At 41.4% G+C, this 19177-nt stretch overlaps 1 protein-coding gene across 1 annotated transcript in view; it reads left to right on the top strand.

Moving 5' to 3' along the window:
* LOC117408712 (gamma-aminobutyric acid receptor subunit beta-1) overlaps positions 1–19177 on the top strand; it is a 100270-nt gene that overhangs the window by 32701 nt on the left and 48392 nt on the right. Inside the window, exon 4 of the mRNA XM_034013957.3 lies at positions 17418–17638. Within this exon, the coding sequence (XP_033869848.2) occupies positions 17418–17638 (221 nt within the window). The remainder of the gene's footprint in view (positions 1–17417; positions 17639–19177) is intronic.

Here is a 19177-nt window from a genome sequence, read left to right as displayed (position 1 = left end):
CAATTACTAAAACTTTTTATTTTATTTATTTTGCTATTAAATGTTAGGACCTAATGGTATTTTAAATACTGAAACTTACATAAATACATGCACTCAAATCCAAATAAAAAAATAATAAAAGTTTGCTGCACTTGTATTCTTAACATGTTTTACAAACAGTTTACAAACCATGTTTGCTTTTCTATACGAGGTACCTGAACTGAAGAGCAGCTCCATGTGTAAGTAGAAGCTTCTTTTATTATTATTTGGCAATTGGAAATACCCACGGAGCGTCCACTGCTGGGATGAAGCCTGTGAGGCCACAGATGGAATTCTGAGCAAACCGCATTACTCATGGAATAATGAGGAAAATGTTTGTATTCATTAGCAACAAAAACTAGTGCTGCATAAAATCACACAAAAAAAAAAAAGAAAAACTGTAAATGTTATATTTTTTTTATCGTATCCATTTTCTAATAGCAATAGAACCCTCATGAAAGGGCTTTATCATCTGGTAAGGCCCTTGTTGTTATGTTAGTTGCCCTCGCCTTTGGCTCGGGACATTTAACGACACAAAGCGGGCCTTACCAGACTATAAAGACCTCTTCTTCGGGTTCTATGTTATTAAGGTGGAGAAAACCAAGATACTTCCCAAAAATGTAGATGCACAGCTAAGCATAAATATGAAATAGTTTTTAAAGAAACTTCTTATTATAATTCTATACCAACATTAGATATTGCCCTGTGTTGAGTCTTGTCAAGGACTTATCAGCATAATCACAGCCTGTGATTACAAATCATCCTGTGTCAGATCTCCCAAAGAGCACTTCTCATCACATCCCACCCCTCTATAATGGTCCATGTCCTTCATGGCCTCATGATAGAGGTATTAGCTGAGGTATTTACTCTGAATCTGTGTCAGTCCAATAAAGACTCACCTGTAATAACAGGCTTTTCTGAACGACTGGGGAAAAATAGCTCTACATTGGAATGTCATCACAAAGCCACTGAGAACTTTAAAAGCAATTCCTCCATTCAAGAGGAATTACCAATGCTGGTAATTCAACATTGGTTCTTTTTAGAATGAGCTAAAACATCCGGATTCATTTTGAACCATTAAAGAAAATTGATGATGGGATTAGATAAGGCCTTTCTACTATGAAATTCTTCTGTCCTGGATTGATTTTTAATGTTTCTGGGAATCCACAGCACAGCAATATAAACCCACAGTGTAGTTAAGTGATAACTAAAGTGAAGCATTAAATGGGTTAGATAACTGTATTCCAAGTGAATAGGCACCAATGCCCCTTTTGTTATAGCTATTATGTTTCAGAGTCACCCTGCACTTTGAAAACTTTTGGATTTGATATCAATCCTCACAGAAGCTACTCAGGGGCACCTGGCTAATTTAAAATGGAAGTTGGTGATTTAGCCTGGGTTCTAAATCAGCAGCGTGTTGTAAGAACATAGGAACATAAGAACGTTTACAAATGAGAGGAGGCCATTCAGCCCATCTTGCTCGTTTGGTTGTTAGTAGCTTATTGATCCCAGAATCTCATCAAGCAGCTTCTTGAAGGATCCCAGGGAGTCAGCTTCAACAACATTACTGGGGAGTTGGTTCCAGACCCTCACAATTCTGTGTAAAAAAAAATGCCTCCTATTTTCTGTTCTGAATGCCCCTTTATCTAATCTCCATTTGTGACCCCTGGTCCTTGTTTCTTTTTTCAGGTCAAAGAAGTCCCCTGGGTCGACATTGTCTATACCTTTTAGGATTTTAAATGTTTGAATCAGATCGCTGCGTAGTCTTCTTTGTTCAAGACTGAATAGATTCAATTCTTTTAGCCTGTCTGCATACGACATGCCTTTTAAGCCTGGGATAATTCTGGTTGCTCTTCTTTGCACTCTTTCTAGAGCAGCAATATCCTTTTTGTAACAAGGTGACCAGAACTGAACACAATATTCTAGGTGAGGTCTTACTAATGCATTGTAAAGTTTTAACATTACTTCCCTTGATTTAAATTCAACACTTCTCACAATATATCCGAGCATCTTGTTGGCCTTTTTTATAGCTTCCCCACATTGTCTAGATGAAGACATTTCTGAGTCAACATAAACTCCTAGGTCTTTTTCATAGTTCCCTTCTTCAATTTCAGTATCTCCCATATGATATTTATAATGCACATTTTTATTGCCTGCATGCAATACTTTACATTTTTCTCTATTAAATTTCATTTGACATGCGTCTGCCCAGTTCTGAAGTTCTGTCTTTTTCAGGAATGTGTTAATTAAACAGAAATAAAATGTAGAATCAGTATTACATTTTTTAATGCATCATTTCTACTATCCTGGTTGTGAAGACCACTGCTTCTGATAGGACTTGATTTGGTTTGTTTCTGGCCATCATTGTTTGTGTCTGTTGAGTCACTTTTGAATCGTAGGCATCTCTGTGTCTATTTCCATTTAGAGCACTTTGAATCTGATCCTATAATCACTCATATTTAAAGATGGATAATGTGGCTATATGTATTTTACCTTTTTAAGTGTCATATTTACAGTAAATGCAACTACTGACTTCTGAGAACCGGTGACACAATTCTAATCGTATTCTTGTTAATTTAAATTACGATGTCTAGGAGTCTTCCACAGTACCAATGTTTGACAAATATCAGCTTCAGATGTGGTACTTTATCCCATAATGCTTAATGCTGCATATCATATATCAGCTGTGATATAATGCACTGACGAGACCACATTTAGAATAATACATTCAATTTTAGTCACTGCATTACAGAAATAACATACCAAGAGTCAAGCAAAAAGCAACTGGACTAATGCCACTAAAAGGCCTAAATTATAGATATAAATTGAATCTATATATCCTAGAACAAAGAAAGGTTAGACAACTTTATTGAACTGTTTAAATGCCTAGAATGAGTCAACATAGTTAATCATCAGCATTATTTCAAGCATAGCACAGAGACCATGACTACACAGTTAGAAATTGAGTTAGAATTTTTTAAAAATATATATGAATTTGAACAGCTTGGTAAAAATGTCATGAAATACTAAAATCGCTGGCATTGAAACATTAAAGACGTTGAGAAAGACTTTTAGTCAAAATGTTTGTCACTGAATTTATTAAGTTTATATTAGTATTTCTAAATGTAGCACCTTTGAGTGTTTAATAGTTATGCTTAACGGATGAGAAACATGTCAGGTTAAAGAGTTGCTTCAGCAATTGCCAGCAAAAGTTCCCTCAAAATTGTCTCATGCTGCATGGCCCATTTGCTGTACGAAGGCTACCCAGATTAAATATGTTTTTAAACATGTAAACTACCTGCAGTACACTAAACCCTTTAAATGATGAAAAAAATACAGGTGAAAAACACAGTACCTTTCAATTGGGCATTAACTATTGTTTCACATTTACTATGATACTAAGCAGTACATAATACACGTTTCTATTAAGATGCATGTAGAAAAATAAATTAGATACATAAAGAAAATATATTTTGAAACATGTGCTTCTGTGGTATACCACTGCTAGTAAAGTTTCACTTTTATCAAACATTCTACAAATCTACAGGTAACTAACAGTAAAAATCAGCTTATTTTAGCAATAAAATGGCTATAGATTTCCAAAAAAAAGTGCATGCCTACAATAAATATTGTTAGCAAAAATGGGATTACTTAAATAATATTTTAACCTGGAGGTAAAGGACGCAATCCAGGCAGGTATTCTGGTCTCGAATGCACGGTTTATTTTACAAGAACGAGCAGTTCAATAAAATAAATGCAATTAACAATAACGAACACAGGATAAATAAAAGAGTTTAACAGACAGGCAGGTAACACCCACCCCCCACCCCCCCACTCAATGCACCCACAGTCCATCAATACCCATGGGGGCTCTCCTGCACATGCATGTCTGCGATTGGCTGCAGTCCTGTTGTCCACGTGAAGGGGACCCTTAACTAAATAACCTGGGCTGGCTGTCGTGTGAGAGAATGGTCGTAGAAGTGTCACTCCAACAGCTTGGGGTGGTAACTGACATTTCTATTTCCTAAGCCATAAAAAAAAAATCTTGTAGTGTTGCTTCCTTTTGACTTCCTGTTACAAACCACTTATATTGAACTTGTTCAGCTGCCTCATGTCGGTCAGATACCGTCTCTAACCATGCACATTAATTTATCACACCTGGAATGTCAATGTGCTTGAAACCAAATTACACACCTGAAATGCTAATAAAGTTTTTTTTTTGTTTGTTTTTAAACAAAACAAAATATTATTTGAAGGAGTCTGTGGTATTTTGTTTATGTGAATAGGGGTGTTTGTGGGAGATGAAAATGTCATGCAATTTATTGATACTTATTTGTATATACATAATAAAATAAAATAAAAATAAATAAAATGTTAACTGAACTAAGCCCCTAGTTAAGACATTATGTATTCTGCTGTTTTAAAATGAATAAAGGTATTATTTAAAAACACACCAATAATCTAACCTTGAGAAAGCCTGGCAAGCATGGTTCTGGCTCAAAGATAAAGTTGGTACCATGTTGCCAGTCTTGGCTGGGGACCCACAGGAAGCAGGGATCCATTTGGATTTGGAAGGAAATCTTCATTGACCACCACTGACCCAGTGAGCCTCAGTGGAAACTTACCTGGCTGGGCCCTTGCTCCAGGGATTAGCAGCTTGATAATATTCATTGCATGGGGTCTGCAGGAGAAAAGAGATAACTGGCTTGGCAACAGGAACAGAGGTTCCCCCCTGATCTTCAACCCTCCTGATTATTAAGTTCACTTCAAATGAAAGCTGCGGGACATTAGTTTTGACAAATGTTGAAATCTAAGCGAAATGTTTTATCTGTATGAAAAATTAAATTCAACCTTCAACCTTCAACCTTTATAGAATTAGGTTTTCAACTTGTTTTTTTATTGTTTAGAATTGCATCTAGTGGGACTGTGATATGCTGCAGAGGCAGCAATACAAAGGAATAAAAGACTGCTGACATGTGGTGAATATGAAATGAAGGGATTGAGGCATGTGTAATGTGGTGTCATTTAAAGGAGCCAAAGGATAGCAATTATGGATCACATCAAAGAAATCGGCCCTTCACAGGTAACAGGAATGTTAAGAGCTAGCTCAAAATAACTCTTGTTCTGGGTAGTGTCTTGCTAGTTTTATACTGTTAAAATGATTTTATTCCTCTCTGAAAATATGTCTTTGCTTCGTAAAAGGGCCCTTTATTTCATAGAAATGACATTATTATAAAACAGATATGTTGATTTTCTCTGTAACAACAGTCTGCATAGATAGAATAGTTTATAGTTTACATGCACCCAGGTGTCATACAGGTGTCATTTTCCACTGAAAAGCACAGATGCGTTTTCTGCTGATAAAGGGGGAATGTGACACGGTATTGTGTCACGTGTGTTGGTAACCGCTGTTATGCATGACATGCATGGGAGTTGGAGTTGAAACACCGCTCAGGTGTGCAGGATTTATTAACACAAAAGAACAGAAAGTAAGCAAATGGGTCATGTGACGCTACCAATGATGGTAGCACACAGAGGACACATACAGCAGGCTGTACAAAAGGCAAAATAAACACAGTACAAAAACTACAAATAAAAGGTGCCATACAGGGCGAGTGCTAGCCTTACTGAACGAGGCGTCCCACTCCAGGAACCGGCTACACTACGTAACCCTCGCTATACACTACTTGGGATCACAATCACCTAAACTAACCTACTTATGAGCCGGTATTCATACGACGACTCCTGCTGCTTCATACGGCCTTGGCTGGGCATTGCCTTCACAAGTACCGTGTTGCATTTCAGGGTTGCGTAGCTGTAGTTCCTGCAGCGCGGACTCTCTCCTCCTGAGTATATGCAGCTCCCCTCTGTAGCATGGTGGTGCAGTTGCCCAGAGCAATCCCCACCAGATGCTTTAATGCTGACGGACACTCAGTCAAGACCCGCCCACCTGCTGACTGAGGACCAGCACAGCCAATCACTTGTTGCCCTTCCTCTCAACCATGCCTAGGCAGCAAGTCTCAAATCGAGCACCAGTGTGTAAACAATCAATTAATCAAACAATACAACTCCAAAATGCACAAATAATAAACCCATTTCCCCATACAAGTTACACCAACACTAATGTTCCAATGGACAGGGAAAAATAATGACAACAGTACTTGGTAAGAGTCTGCTTTTCTGACACTAAACACACCTTTTTACCTTTTTAGAGACAATTAGGGATGATGTAAGGATAGGATATTTAGGATATTTTGCACTGCGGCATATGTAAGCTTAAGAACTTAATATAAAACATTATCGCCAACTTATCATCAGGAGTGGGAAGGCGTGCCCTGTGGATTTCTAATATCTGCGGAATGGTTTCCATACTGGTCTGTGCGTTTTTCTTTAATATAAATAAATATTTCCAAATATTCTTTGAATATTACAATTGATACTTCCTTTATGTCCTTATAATAAAACCAGTGAGTTATTAACACCATACAGTCCAGTGGAAGCCTTCTTGTGACACAATGTATGGAGAACATAGACAATAGACAGGTAAAGGAGATTCAGTGGAAGAAAAAAACTACTCATTCATATGTTACTGTATTTTATTATTTCCAAAAGATTTGTTTTCCCTCACAGCACTGAAAGCAAACAGGATGGTCTGTTATTTTTTGTCTCTGAAGGCTATCCACAAAGATGTCTCTGTGTTTTTGTTTTCATCCACTTCAGTATGAGACTGTAATTATCCAGGTTTGCTGGCTGGCTGCTGAGCACCCTCCCGCTGGCAGCACATCTCTCAAAATATAATAATTGAAGAGATTTGTGAAGATAAGGACTTGTCATAGTGTTCCTTTTCCCATCCCTGTATATATAATTGTGTGGTACATGATTAACATGTCAATCTCTCTGTCTTTTTAAGCAATACAACCCCCTTGCAGTGTCCATTACGAAAAACTCAAAAGAGACTTCATGTTGAATCTTTGGTCTCATTTTATAAAAACTCTTCTTTGTAGTACATTAATTACTGATTGTTTAAAGTGACAGACAAGTACCCATTAAGACATTGATAAATGTGTTTTTCCATTATATGTTAGACTGGATTGCTTGCCTGCTTGAACACAAGATTATTAAGTCCTGTTAGTTTTTAGAGGGCATTCTACCTGTAAGATAATGTCCACTGCAGTGGACTTTAATGCTTAAATATATTATTATTATTATTATTATTATTATTATTATTATTATTATGTATTTATTTGGCAACCTTTATCCAAGGTGAATTACAGGTGTTACAGGTCAGTAAAGGGATGCAAGCTTAATATTTAAATACAGTATAGTTTCCAGTAAATGCAAATAACACTACTAAAATACAATATGAACTAGGATGCAACAAGTTAGGATTACAACAGGACTGATCCTTGAGGTACACGTGTATAGAGGGGGTGAGGAGAAGACAGAGAGCCACACCAGGAAACCTGACACTTAATAGGATCTTAGCTGTGGAAGAAACTGTCATTAAGTCTGTTATTCAGAAATATCAAAATGCTTCTTTGCTGGGGAAAATTGCTGATATTTTATTTGGTGTCCATTATCAATTATCCTCCAATGCACAAAAAGCTAGTTTACTGGACTTCAAAATCAACCATGCAGATCAGTCACCACTGAGTCATACTTTTTAATTGAAATGTTGACTCAAATACCTATTAAGAATACATCAATTACACAGTACAGCTCCGTTCTTTGTTTGGTAATCTGCTCGTTTTCCAAGGTTAAACATGTCTATACAACAACCTGAAATATGCAGTGTTGCTGCTTGACAAACTGTGGTTTCTATGGTTTCAGCTTCCTGCAGAATATTATGAAGTCAGAAAAGCCTTCTTTTGAATGACATCTTTAGCTTTACCTCTGATATAAAAGGTCAATGTATTGGGATTTAAGTCCATTTTTAGGGGTGGGTATAGTTGTCTATATTCTTTGTTGAGTGTGACATTAGTTGACAGGTATTATAGGGGAAATTCAACAGCATACTGAATAAGTGAACATAAATATCAAAGGACAAAACAGCAGTGACAGTTCCTTATAAATAATCTGACTGACATATAAAATACCGGCTCTTTTGGTGATTGTATGATGTTTGATTTCTAATGGGATATACTAGATTTAACAAGGTTTAATGACAAGGTTAGGCAGGTAATAACTGGATATGCATAGTTATTAGCTAAGGGTATCCTGGCACAAACAGGGTTTATTTTAGTATTAACTGAACTAATACAAACAAGGATTAAACGGGTTCCACTTATCGGGTGTTCAAACTAATGTCTTGATCACCAGTTGATCGCAAAGGTGTTACAGCTAATGAAATAATTCCATAAATCTTACCTGTCATGCACTTCTATTCGCTATTTAGGTCAGCGTATATGTGTTTTACAATAGAAACTTGGTTCCTATTGATTTTCAAGGAAATCTGTGAAACAGAAGTAGGCCATGAAAGCCATCAGAAATATAACTGTCGTCTTTTTTCCACCATCGTCTGCATCTGACCTGTTCGCAATGTAGTAGTAAAGCAAAGATATAATTTCTTACATTTACACAAATACCATGGGTATGTAATACATTCAGATTACATCTGTGATATGCTTGGCTGTGCTGGATCCACTCTTCTGAGTCAAGTTTTGTGTTCTCCGTCTGTTTGTCCTGGGTTTAGTTATGTTTAAAATTAATAAGGTATAGCATTCTCCATGGATATGGGGGAACTGGAACATGTGGTTTCTCACATGGCTTATACAGAAAGAATGGCAGTGGGAGAAAGCCTGTGAATTCAGGGTTGTGACTTCATTGGTGGCGTTTACATGCAAAGTCATGACAGTTTTCGTCGCGACCTGTTTGCCATACTTTTCAGGAAATGCCTTGTAATGCAGTTCTGATTTAGAAAAAAAAAATTTCTGTCTGTACCAATGCAGATTACTCAATTCATAGTCATTTAGGGGAGGGGATATTTAAATGTCCGTGTCTGCGTACTAAGTAGGAAAAGAAGGACTCTGAATATCGTGAGGAGAGCTTCATGTGTTGCAATGAAGATAAAAACATTTAACAAGAGAATTCATTCACGTGCTGTCGCGCACATTCTGAATTACTACACGCATTAGCTGCTTGTTTGTCTGATTACCTTTCTAACACACACACACACACACACAAAATTATATAAAATATAATTTCTACAAGTTTTACTACTTAGAATTTATATTTGTGTGTGCGTGTGTGTGTGTGTGTGTTTGTGGAACATCTAAAAAGTTCAATTTCATCAACATTAGAACTGCCTTTTACAATACATGTGTGGTAGATGCGTCCCGAGCCGTAGGCGAGGGCGCTAACGAAAGTCAAGGTCATCTACCACACAGTAGAGCCCGCATCTAGAGGGCTCTATCGCTATTAGAAAACGATGTATTTCTTTATTTTATCTTTTAAAAAAACTTTAAAACCTATATTTACCTTGAACTTCTGATATTTAGCCGGGTAACCTTCCGCTGAGGAAGAGTCCGTAACATAATTATAATAGAAAAACGACATACACGTAGAGAAATTATTATTTGGCTAACATATTTATTTATTGGGGTCTTACTCTTTCTTATTATAATTTATCGGGACATGTACAGTTGTTGAATAGTCTCAGTAGTATTGCGGCAGACTCGAAACTTCAAGCTGGCAGGGAGTGGATTGGCTGGTGCGGAAAGAACTGAAGCAGGGTTGGTAGTTTAACTGGCTGGTTTTGAGGGAGGGTGTTGTTTGCATTCAGCTGATGACAGAATTCAGGACCAATCATGTTTTTCCTGTTGATTTGCTGTCCAGTAGCTGCGAATTGAGCCGTCATTTTACGATGTCCTGTCACAGGCATGATTTTGCTTGTCTCTAGACTAGTGTCAGAAAGTATGTTTAAGTAGCATTTTATGTTATCAGATTATTTGTAGACTAGAATGTTAAGGGAAAAAGCCGGTATTTATGCACGGATTGATTTAAAATATAATTCACAGTTAAGCACTTCAACGTTCCGGCAGGCATCTATGCAAAATAGAAGCCCGCTAGTCGAGTGACACACACGCAAGATAAATCATATTACTTTCTTTTTAGATTAAAAACTACTTTTGTTTTTTACAGTTTTGTATGTTCATGTACCTGTTTACACACAAGTTTCCTTTGAAATGTTTATTTTATTATAGTTTTTCATTTTTTGAAGTAGTGCTTTATATGTGGTAGGTTAGAAAATTAACCCTTTTATGTTTACAGTGTATATATAAATACAGTGTTTTGGCTGTGCAGATGTTTGATCTGATGTGCTTGAATAAAACTTTTGAGTTGTATCTGATAGTTTGTCTTTCATTTTAATATTGATGGTGTTTAAAATGTACCAGCGGTTGTAGGTATGAGTATAACCGCGGCGGTTCTAGGAGGTATGACACAGGCCCGGTTTCTGGGATGGAACGCAACCACTTAGCAACTTGCAAATTGGTACTGCAATTTAAAGGCCTGTAGTGTCAGATTGGTAGTCCCTAACTGATTCAAGTGTTTTTGGAATGATTCCTGCAAATACTGATTTATAAGAAAAAAGAGAGATCGACAAACAGCATTTTGCTTTATATGCAGAAACGGGCAACTACAAGAGGGTGTCAAACAAGCTGTGAATGTCCTAGGAGGCTACAGAGTACCTCTGGGTATGAATCCAGATGCTCACAGTACCTGTTCTTAGATGTCCGAAACCACTGTATCGCTGTATAACTGTATAACCTATAAATATCACTTTTTATTGTGTATTTGAGGAACACAACCAATTACAAACTTCATTGCTGTGCTATCAGAATATCAGTGTATAACTTTGCTGGGTATTGCCGTGTATGCTGGGTATCAAAAGGCCTTCACTTTTACAAAAGGCTGTCAAAATTTAAAAAAGGCCGTCAAAGTTACAAAAAAATAGGTGTGCTCCGAACCCAATACTTGTCTTTTTAATTCTGTGCATCCAAATACTTGTAGTTAAACTTGTGGGCAGCAGTGTGGAGTAGTGGTTAGGGCTCTGCACTCTTGACTGGAGGGTCATGGGTTCAATCCCCAGTGGGGGACACTGCTGTTGTACCCTTGAGCAAGGTACTTTACCTAGATTGCTTTAGTAAAAACCCAACTGTATAAATGGGTAATTGTATGTAAAAATAATGTGATATCTTGTAACAATTGTAAGTCGCCCTGGATAAGGGCGTCTGCTAAGAAATAAATAATAATAATAATAATAATAATAAAAGTTTTAAGAATTAAGCCTACTGTTTGTTGTTCTGTCCTAAACCAGCAGTTTGTCACACAAATTTATTAAATAAACAGGGGGGGTCATCAGATTATTCTCCATTTTATTGTAAGGTACCATTATTAAAAATTGTAAAGGGGTACTCGAACTGAAACCTCCAGATAGAGGGGGTACAGTTTCAAAAAAAAGGTTGAAAACCCCTGACTTACAGTATAAACTATCAGGAACAGATAAGGGAAATGTTGTCTAATACAATACAATAGGATTTATTTGAAGTTGTTGAAGGGTACTGGTCTCTTAAACCCAGAAGTTCTGATAAACCCCTATGCCTCACTATATATTGATGGACATTACATAAGCAAATGAGATGTCCTTTTTTTTTTTTTTGGTATACCATGTTCCTAAATGTTTTCTGGGGAAAGTAAAAAATACATTAATTTTGATTCATGTACTAAGGGTTACTCTTAAATGAATTAACGGTCCAGTTTATGGTAAACTGTACGTGCATGACTTAGAAACTCGGCTGTCAGCTAAGCAGAATATTTCAAAAACTGGCCTGCATTCGAAAATGCAGAATTTTGGACGTTATCTTAAAACCAGAGCAGCCCAGAAATTGGTATGTTATCAGAGCGGCCCAGAATTTGGGACGTTATCTAAAAACCAAAGCGGCCCAGAATTTGGGACGTTATCTAAAAACCAAAGCGGCCCAGAATTTGGTACGTGAATGAAAACATGGGCAGTCTATATGTACAACTGTGATTACATTAGATCTAAACTAATACATCCTCTAACAAAACAGTAATAGTGTGGAAGACATATATTTGATATTAAAATATATGGCGTAAACGATTATAGATATATGCTAAAAAGTACGCCATTACAGAAAGCCAATTCTTACATTCGTGCATAACATGATAATAAAGTAATTACCCATAGTTTGTTATATCAGGACAGCGTAATACCACATTATATTTTAATGGTAAGGTGTTGGAAAGCAGATCTCTCTCTCTCTCTCTCTCTCTATCTCTCTGATTACAATGTTAAAAATGCCTGCAAGCTTTTCCACTCGTGTGACGACATATTCATGTGGCAGACATGGACCAATCAGAACGCGAGACTGTTATGCGGTTCCATCCCAAAAACCGGGCCTGTGTCATACCTCGGTTCTAGTGTTGAAGTAGTCCAGAAATGTACAGTTTGTGTTTTGTACAGCCTTTCTTCTGGAGATTACGTGATATTAAGTCAGAAGAACTGTTGAAACCTCGTAAGCCACAAGCACGATTCCTGCTCCGTTTTACATGGGTTTTACAGCTATTTTTATCGTGAGAAAGTGATTGACCCTGCCCTTAAAGTCGCGCTGCCAAAAGGACCTCCTTTTGCTGTTTCACGATGTATTCACGTGACAACGTCACACAGTCATGACTGTAGAGTCGATTTTCAAGTGCATGTAAACCAAGCCATTGTTTGCTCATAATTAAAAAGTCAGAGAATAAAAGGAACATAATCAAATTTGTTAAATAGGATGCTCAAATTACCACTTATGTTAAATTAAATACGTTTTGTATCATAAACTAATTCTGCTATTTAAAAAAAAAAAACATGTTGAAACACATAATATTTAGAAAAATATTCTTATTAAATCAACAAATCACATTTTGGTCATTTAAATACTTTAACTTTTCAAATGATGCATTTGCAAAATCACAACATGAAGGGGACAGTGCATTCACACGCAAACACTTCACAATTATGTTTGTGTTTTACCGTGTTTCATCAAAACGGACCCCGAAAGTTATTTCCAGGAGAGAAAGCATAGGTGCCCTGATCAGTAAGCAGCCTTTCAACCCTTCCCATACTATCCTTGTATAGAATCATAGAAAGGCTTGATTGAAGTGGCAGTTGATGATTGATAGGTAGCCTTAGCAATCTCTGAAACAGGCTCCAGCAGTATTATATCTTTTTTCTGCTTTCCTGATAATGGAAATGGTCGGGATATGACAGAAATCAATACTGTCCTTTTAATCAGTAAGCAAAAACTAAATAAATACATACAATCTTGTGGTTTAATCCATATAACATATTGTGACAGTCTGGCTCGCAGTGGTGATGTGGATGACGTCACGGACCAGGAAGTAACTCAAACCAAACAGTGGATGGGCGGTTGAAGCTGAGTGTTAGTGCACTCAGCGTATTTAATAAACAAAATATTAAACAACTTAACACAACACAAAACAAAAGGGCACAAGGGCCAAACGAATGAACAAACAAACAAGTAAGTGATGTGCTGGGAAATCCAGCACGTCTTAGCAATTGTTTTGTTAATGTTGCTTTTTCTCTCTCCGCTCTCCCGTACTCTCCTCTACACTCTCAACCCCGAGTGCAGAGTGCTGCTGGTTTATATACTCTGGCCGAGGGATTTAACTAGTTGGTAATTATCTTATTATCCCCCGGCCAGAGTCTGCACGCGTTTGGTAAGGATGCATGACTGTCAGCTAGTTAAATAATCAGTAGCTGATCAGCCATGCATCCTCACGGGGTTTTTAAATATAATAACAAAAGACGCGGCGCTTTTACCCGCGCCGCAAACAAAAATACAAATAATAATAAATAGGGGCGGGACACTCCGCCACACATGCCCCCCCTTGTGCGCAGCACACATGGCCTTTTCGGCCACCTCCCCCCTTAGTCCCCAAAGTCCCGGTCAGCAGTCCCGGCGCAGGAACAGGGGCAGCAACGGGCCAAAGGTGGCGGCCACGGTGGGATGTCCTCCTCCCACCCAAACAGCCGTAGTGTTCCAATGGCCCGCGCACCGGCCAGCTCCTCTGGCCAAAAAATTTTTGGGGGTGGTCTCCAGACCTGCCCCCCCTTCTTCATGGCCGACAGCTCCCCTCCGTGGGGCTCTGGCCACCCTTTCTCCTGCAGCGAAATTGCTGCGGGGGAAGCTGGTCTCCTGACCTCCCCCCCCTTCTTCATGGCTGACAGCTGCCCTTCACGGGGCTCCAGCCACAGTATTTCCTGCCGCGAAAGTGCGGCTGGGGGAGCTGGTCTCCTGACCTCCCCCCCCTTTTCCATGGCTGGCAGCTCCCCTTCGTGGGGCTCTGACCACATGATCTCCGGCCGCGAAAGTGCGGCTGGGGGAGCTGGTCTCCTGACCTCCCCCCCTTTCTTCATGGCCGGCAGCTCCCCTCCGTGGGGCTCCGACCACAGTGTAGTGACCCCAGGCGAAGCAGGATCCCTGGCGACCCCAGGCAAAGCAGGATCCCTGGCGACCCCAGGCGAAGCAGGATCCCTGGCGACCCCAGGCGAAGCAGGATCCCTGGCGACCCCAGGCGAAGCAGGATCCCTGGCGACCCCAGGCGATGTGGAACAGGCAGCCCCAGGCGATGCGAGGCAGGCATCCCTGGGTGGTGCGAGGCAGGGCAGGAGCAGTCCTTCCCATGACGGTGGATGTGGAACCAGCAGGTATTCACCCTCTGCTGGTGGAGGTGGGAGGGGAAAGCAGTCCTCCCACAGCGGCTGAGACGGAACCAGCAGGTATTCACCCTCTGCTGGTGGAGCTGGGAGTGGCAAGCAGTCCTCCCACGGCGGCTGAGGCGGAACCAGCAGGTATTCATCCTCTGCTGGTGGAGGTGGGAGGGGCAAGCAGTCCTCCCACGACGGTTGAGGCAGAACCAGCAGGCATTCATCCTCTGCTGGTGGAGGTGGGAGGGGCAAGCAGTCCTCCCACGACGGTGGAGGCGGAACCAGCAGGCATTCACCCTCTGCTGGTGGAGGTGGGAGGGGCAAGCAGTCCTCCCACGACGGTGGATGTGGAACCAGCAGGCATTCACCCTCTGCTGGTGGAGGTGGCGGAGGCAGAGGCAGCTCTTGCTGCTCTGCTCCTGGTGATGGTGGAGACAGAAGCAGCTCCTGCTGCCCTGCTCCTGGTGGTGGTGGAGACAGAGGCAGCTCCTGCTGCTCTGCTCCTGGTGGTGGTGGAGGCAGAGGCGATGGGGCGGATGCTGGCCACTCAGAGGGAGGCTGTGGCGGTGCTGGCTCCCTCTGCTGTGGCGGCTGGGCTGGTGTGTGCCGTGCTCCCTTCAGCAGCATAAATTGAGGCTGCTGGGGAACACCAGCATCCTGCCCTTCTCCCCCCCAGAAAAATTCAGGGGGTTGAGCCTGTAACTCCTCCCCTTCTGGCTCTTGGGACTGCAGCTTGGGTCCTAAGGCTGTGGAAGCGCAGACTTCCACCTCTTGGGCTATGGACGCACCGACTCCCCCCTCTTTGGGCTGTGGACGCACCGACTCCTCCCTCTTGGGCTGTGGACGCACCGACTCCTCCCTCTTGGGCTGTGGACGCACCGACTCCCCCCTCTTGGGCGTAGGACGTTCGGGCTCCTCCCACTCGGGCGTAGGACGTTCGGGCTCCTCCCACTCGGGCGTAGGACGTTCGGGCTCCTCCCACTCGGGCGTAGGACGTTCGGGCTCCTCCCACTCGGGCGTAGGACGTTCGGGCTCCTCCCACTCGGGCGTAGGACGTTCGGGCTCCTCCCCAGGCTGTGGAGGCGAAACCAGCAGGCATTCTCCCTCTGCTGGTGGAGACGGTAGCGATGGCTCCTCTCCCTCTGATGCTGGAGATGGCAGCGATGGCTCCTCTCCCTCTGATGCTGGAGACGGTAGCGATGGCTCCTCTCCCTCTGATGCTGGAGACGGCAGCGATGGCTCCTCTCCCTCTGGCGCTGGAGACGGCAGCGATGGCTCCTCTCCCTCTGGCGCTGGAGACGGCAGCGATGGCTCCTCTCCCTCTGGCGCTGGAGACGGCAGCGATGGCTCCTCTCCCTCTGGCGCTGGAGACGGCAGCGATGGCTCCTCTCCCTCTGGCGCTGGAGACGGCAGCGATGGCTCCTCTCCCTCTGGCGCTGGAGACGGCAGCGATGGCTCCTCTCCCTCTGGCGCTGGAGACGGCAGCGATGGCTCCTCTCCCTCTGATGCTGGAGATGGCAGCAGCAGGGTCTCTCCCATATCCGCAGCCAGGTAGTTGAACACCATGGCTGCGATGTCTGGGAGGGAAGCTGGGTGGTGTTGCTGTTCCCAGGCCTCCCAGCGCTCCCCATCTCTTGCCCACAGGAGGTTGATCACTGCAGGGAGGGCTTCCTCATAATCCCTCCCCGGCTCCACCAGCCAGTCCCAGACTCCCTCAGAGGAGAGTGCATTCGTCCTCTTTGGAGGATGCAGGTCCTCCCTCACTGGACGCTCTGGCTCCTCTTTCTCCTGCCATGGAGGGGGTTGGTCTGGTGCCACGTGCCCAACCTCACCAACCGCGAAGCACCACTCCTCACCCTTCAGGCAGGTGAGGCAGATATCCAGTGTGGCAAGGTAAGGCTGATGTTGCTGCGCCTCCTGCTGCTGTTATTGCTGCTGCTGCTGCTTTCTCCTCCGGCTACTTTTCCCCATTTTTAATTTGAAAAAAAAAACGAACAAACAAAAAAAAACGCACTTTTCAATCCTGGTCCGGCTGTTGGAGGCGTTGTTTGTCCCACGCAGGACACCATATGTGACAGTCTGGCTCGCAGTGGTGATGTGGATGACGTCACGGACCAGGAAGTAACTCAAACCAAACAGTGGATGGGCGGTTGAAGCTGAGTGTTAGTGCACTCAGCGTATTTAATAAACAAAATATTAAACAACTTAACACAACACAAAACAAAAGGGCACAAGGGCCAAACGAATGAACAAACAAACAAGTAAGTGATGTGCTGGGAAATCCAGCACGTCTTAGCAATTGTTTTGTTAATGTTGCTTTTTCTCTCTCCGCTCTCCCGTACTCTCCTCTACACTCTCAACCCCGAGTGCAGAGTGCTGCTGGTTTATATACTCTGGCCGAGGGATTTAACTAGTTGGTAATTATCTTATTATCCCCCGGCCAGAGTCTGCACGCGTTTGGTAAGGATGCATGACTGTCAGCTAGTTAAATAATCAGTAGCTGATCAGCCATGCATCCTCACGGGGTTTTTAAATATAATAACAAAAGACGCGGCGCTTTTACCCGCGCCGGAAACAAAAATACAAATAATAATAAATAGGGGCGGGACACTCCGCCACACATATCTATATTCTTTTGACTTTCTTTTTTTTTCTCCTTGACCAGGATTATACTCTCACAATGTACTTTCAACAGTCCTGGAGGGACAAACGGCTCTCCTACTCTGGGATACCTCTCAACCTGACGCTAGACAACAGAGTTGCAGATCAGCTGTGGGTGCCTGATACCTACTTCCTCAATGACAAGAAATCATTTGTGCACGGTGTCACAGTAAAAAACAGAATGATCCGGCTGCATCCTGATGGAACAGTGCTGTATGGCCTCAGGTTTGTACCACAATTCAGTACTGTTTTATAGATCGGTGTGTGGGGGTTGTGTGGGCACATCTGAGCTTGGATCAGAATATAAAACATGGAATAAAATGAATTACAGTGAAAAACAGACACCATTACAAAGTGTAAAAAACCTTGGATGGGTATTGCACAGAATTCACATCTATGTGTAAGTCATGACTATCGTGATTTGCAGCATAGAGCTCTTCTATAACTTCCAAAGGGGTTAGTGTTTTATATATAGCTTTCCTTTGTAGTTGGTGCCTAAGAGACTAGTTGAGATAGCTGTCATATCTGTAATAAAATTATCACTATTAGCTTAGAGAGGACACTTTTTTGCAATGCAAAGCCAATAAGCTTGTATTTATTACAGGCCTTGTACTTTCAATGGTGTTTTGGAGAAAAGCCATGCGTTGAGTGGAATGAACTGATGTTTTTTTTTTGTTAACGATAATATTTATTCTGTTTGTCACTGTGCCTGGCTGGACAATTGAAAGCATTATATTGACTGTTTTTTTTTTTGTTTTTGTTTTGTTTTTTTTGTTTTTTAATTAAATCAGGTAAATTAGGGTCGGAGGTGATGTTGAAATGAGTCTTTGAGAGTTCGGAAATGATATTGACGTTACTGTAAGAACTGTTATGGGAAATGTTTAATATGTTAAAGTAATATGTTACTAGTGAAATCATATTTACTGTCATTTCTGAACAGTTAATGTTAGCTACTTGTATAGTATTATTTGTTTATTTAGCAGACGCCTTCATCCAAGGTGAGTTACAGAGACTAGGGTGTGTGAACTATGCATCACTTACAACAACATCTCACCCAAAAGACAGAGCACAAGGAGGTTAAAGTGACTTGCTCAGGGTCACACAGTGAGTCAGTGGCTGAGCCAAGATTTGAACTGGGGACCTCCAGGTTACAAGCCCTTTTCTTTAACCACCAGACCACACAGCCTTTCTTTATACACTGTTAATTCAGTATTTGACTTGCCGTGCCTGAGGGATCGACTCAGGGATTGATTATCTTAGGCTAGATAGAGCACAAGGGAGTGAGAACAACGATGGTATCTGTACCTAGTGTATAGATCTGCTTGAATTAATTAGGAAAGAGTTTTAACAGCCTCACCGGAATCATTATTAACATCCCTTAATATTTTGCATAAATTATGAATAATAATCATATGAATATGTTATAGTTTAAAGCTATTCACCACAATTTACTGGTAACTAATGGAGTTTAAGCATACAATACACTGGGGTTTTCAACCATTTTTTAATTAAGCTGCACCTTCCCAATTCTTTTTTACTTGGTGCCCCCGTGGAATTATACATCACACATCAGAAATCAACAATTAGTCAAAATTACTGTACATCCCATGCATGTTATTATTATTTGTTTATTTAGCAGACACCTTTATCCAAGGCAACTTACAGACACTAGGGTGTGTGAACTATGCATCAGCTGCAGAGTCACTTACAATTCACCCGAAAGATGGAGCACAAGGAGGTGGGATTTGAACTGGGGATCTCCTG

Source organism: Acipenser ruthenus, chromosome 2 (genome assembly GCF_902713425.1).
Source record: "Acipenser ruthenus chromosome 2, fAciRut3.2 maternal haplotype, whole genome shotgun sequence".
NCBI classification, from domain to species: domain Eukaryota; kingdom Metazoa; phylum Chordata; class Actinopteri; order Acipenseriformes; family Acipenseridae; genus Acipenser; species Acipenser ruthenus.
Note: the sequence above shows the minus strand (reverse complement) of the source record. Positions and strands in the feature narration are given on the sequence as shown.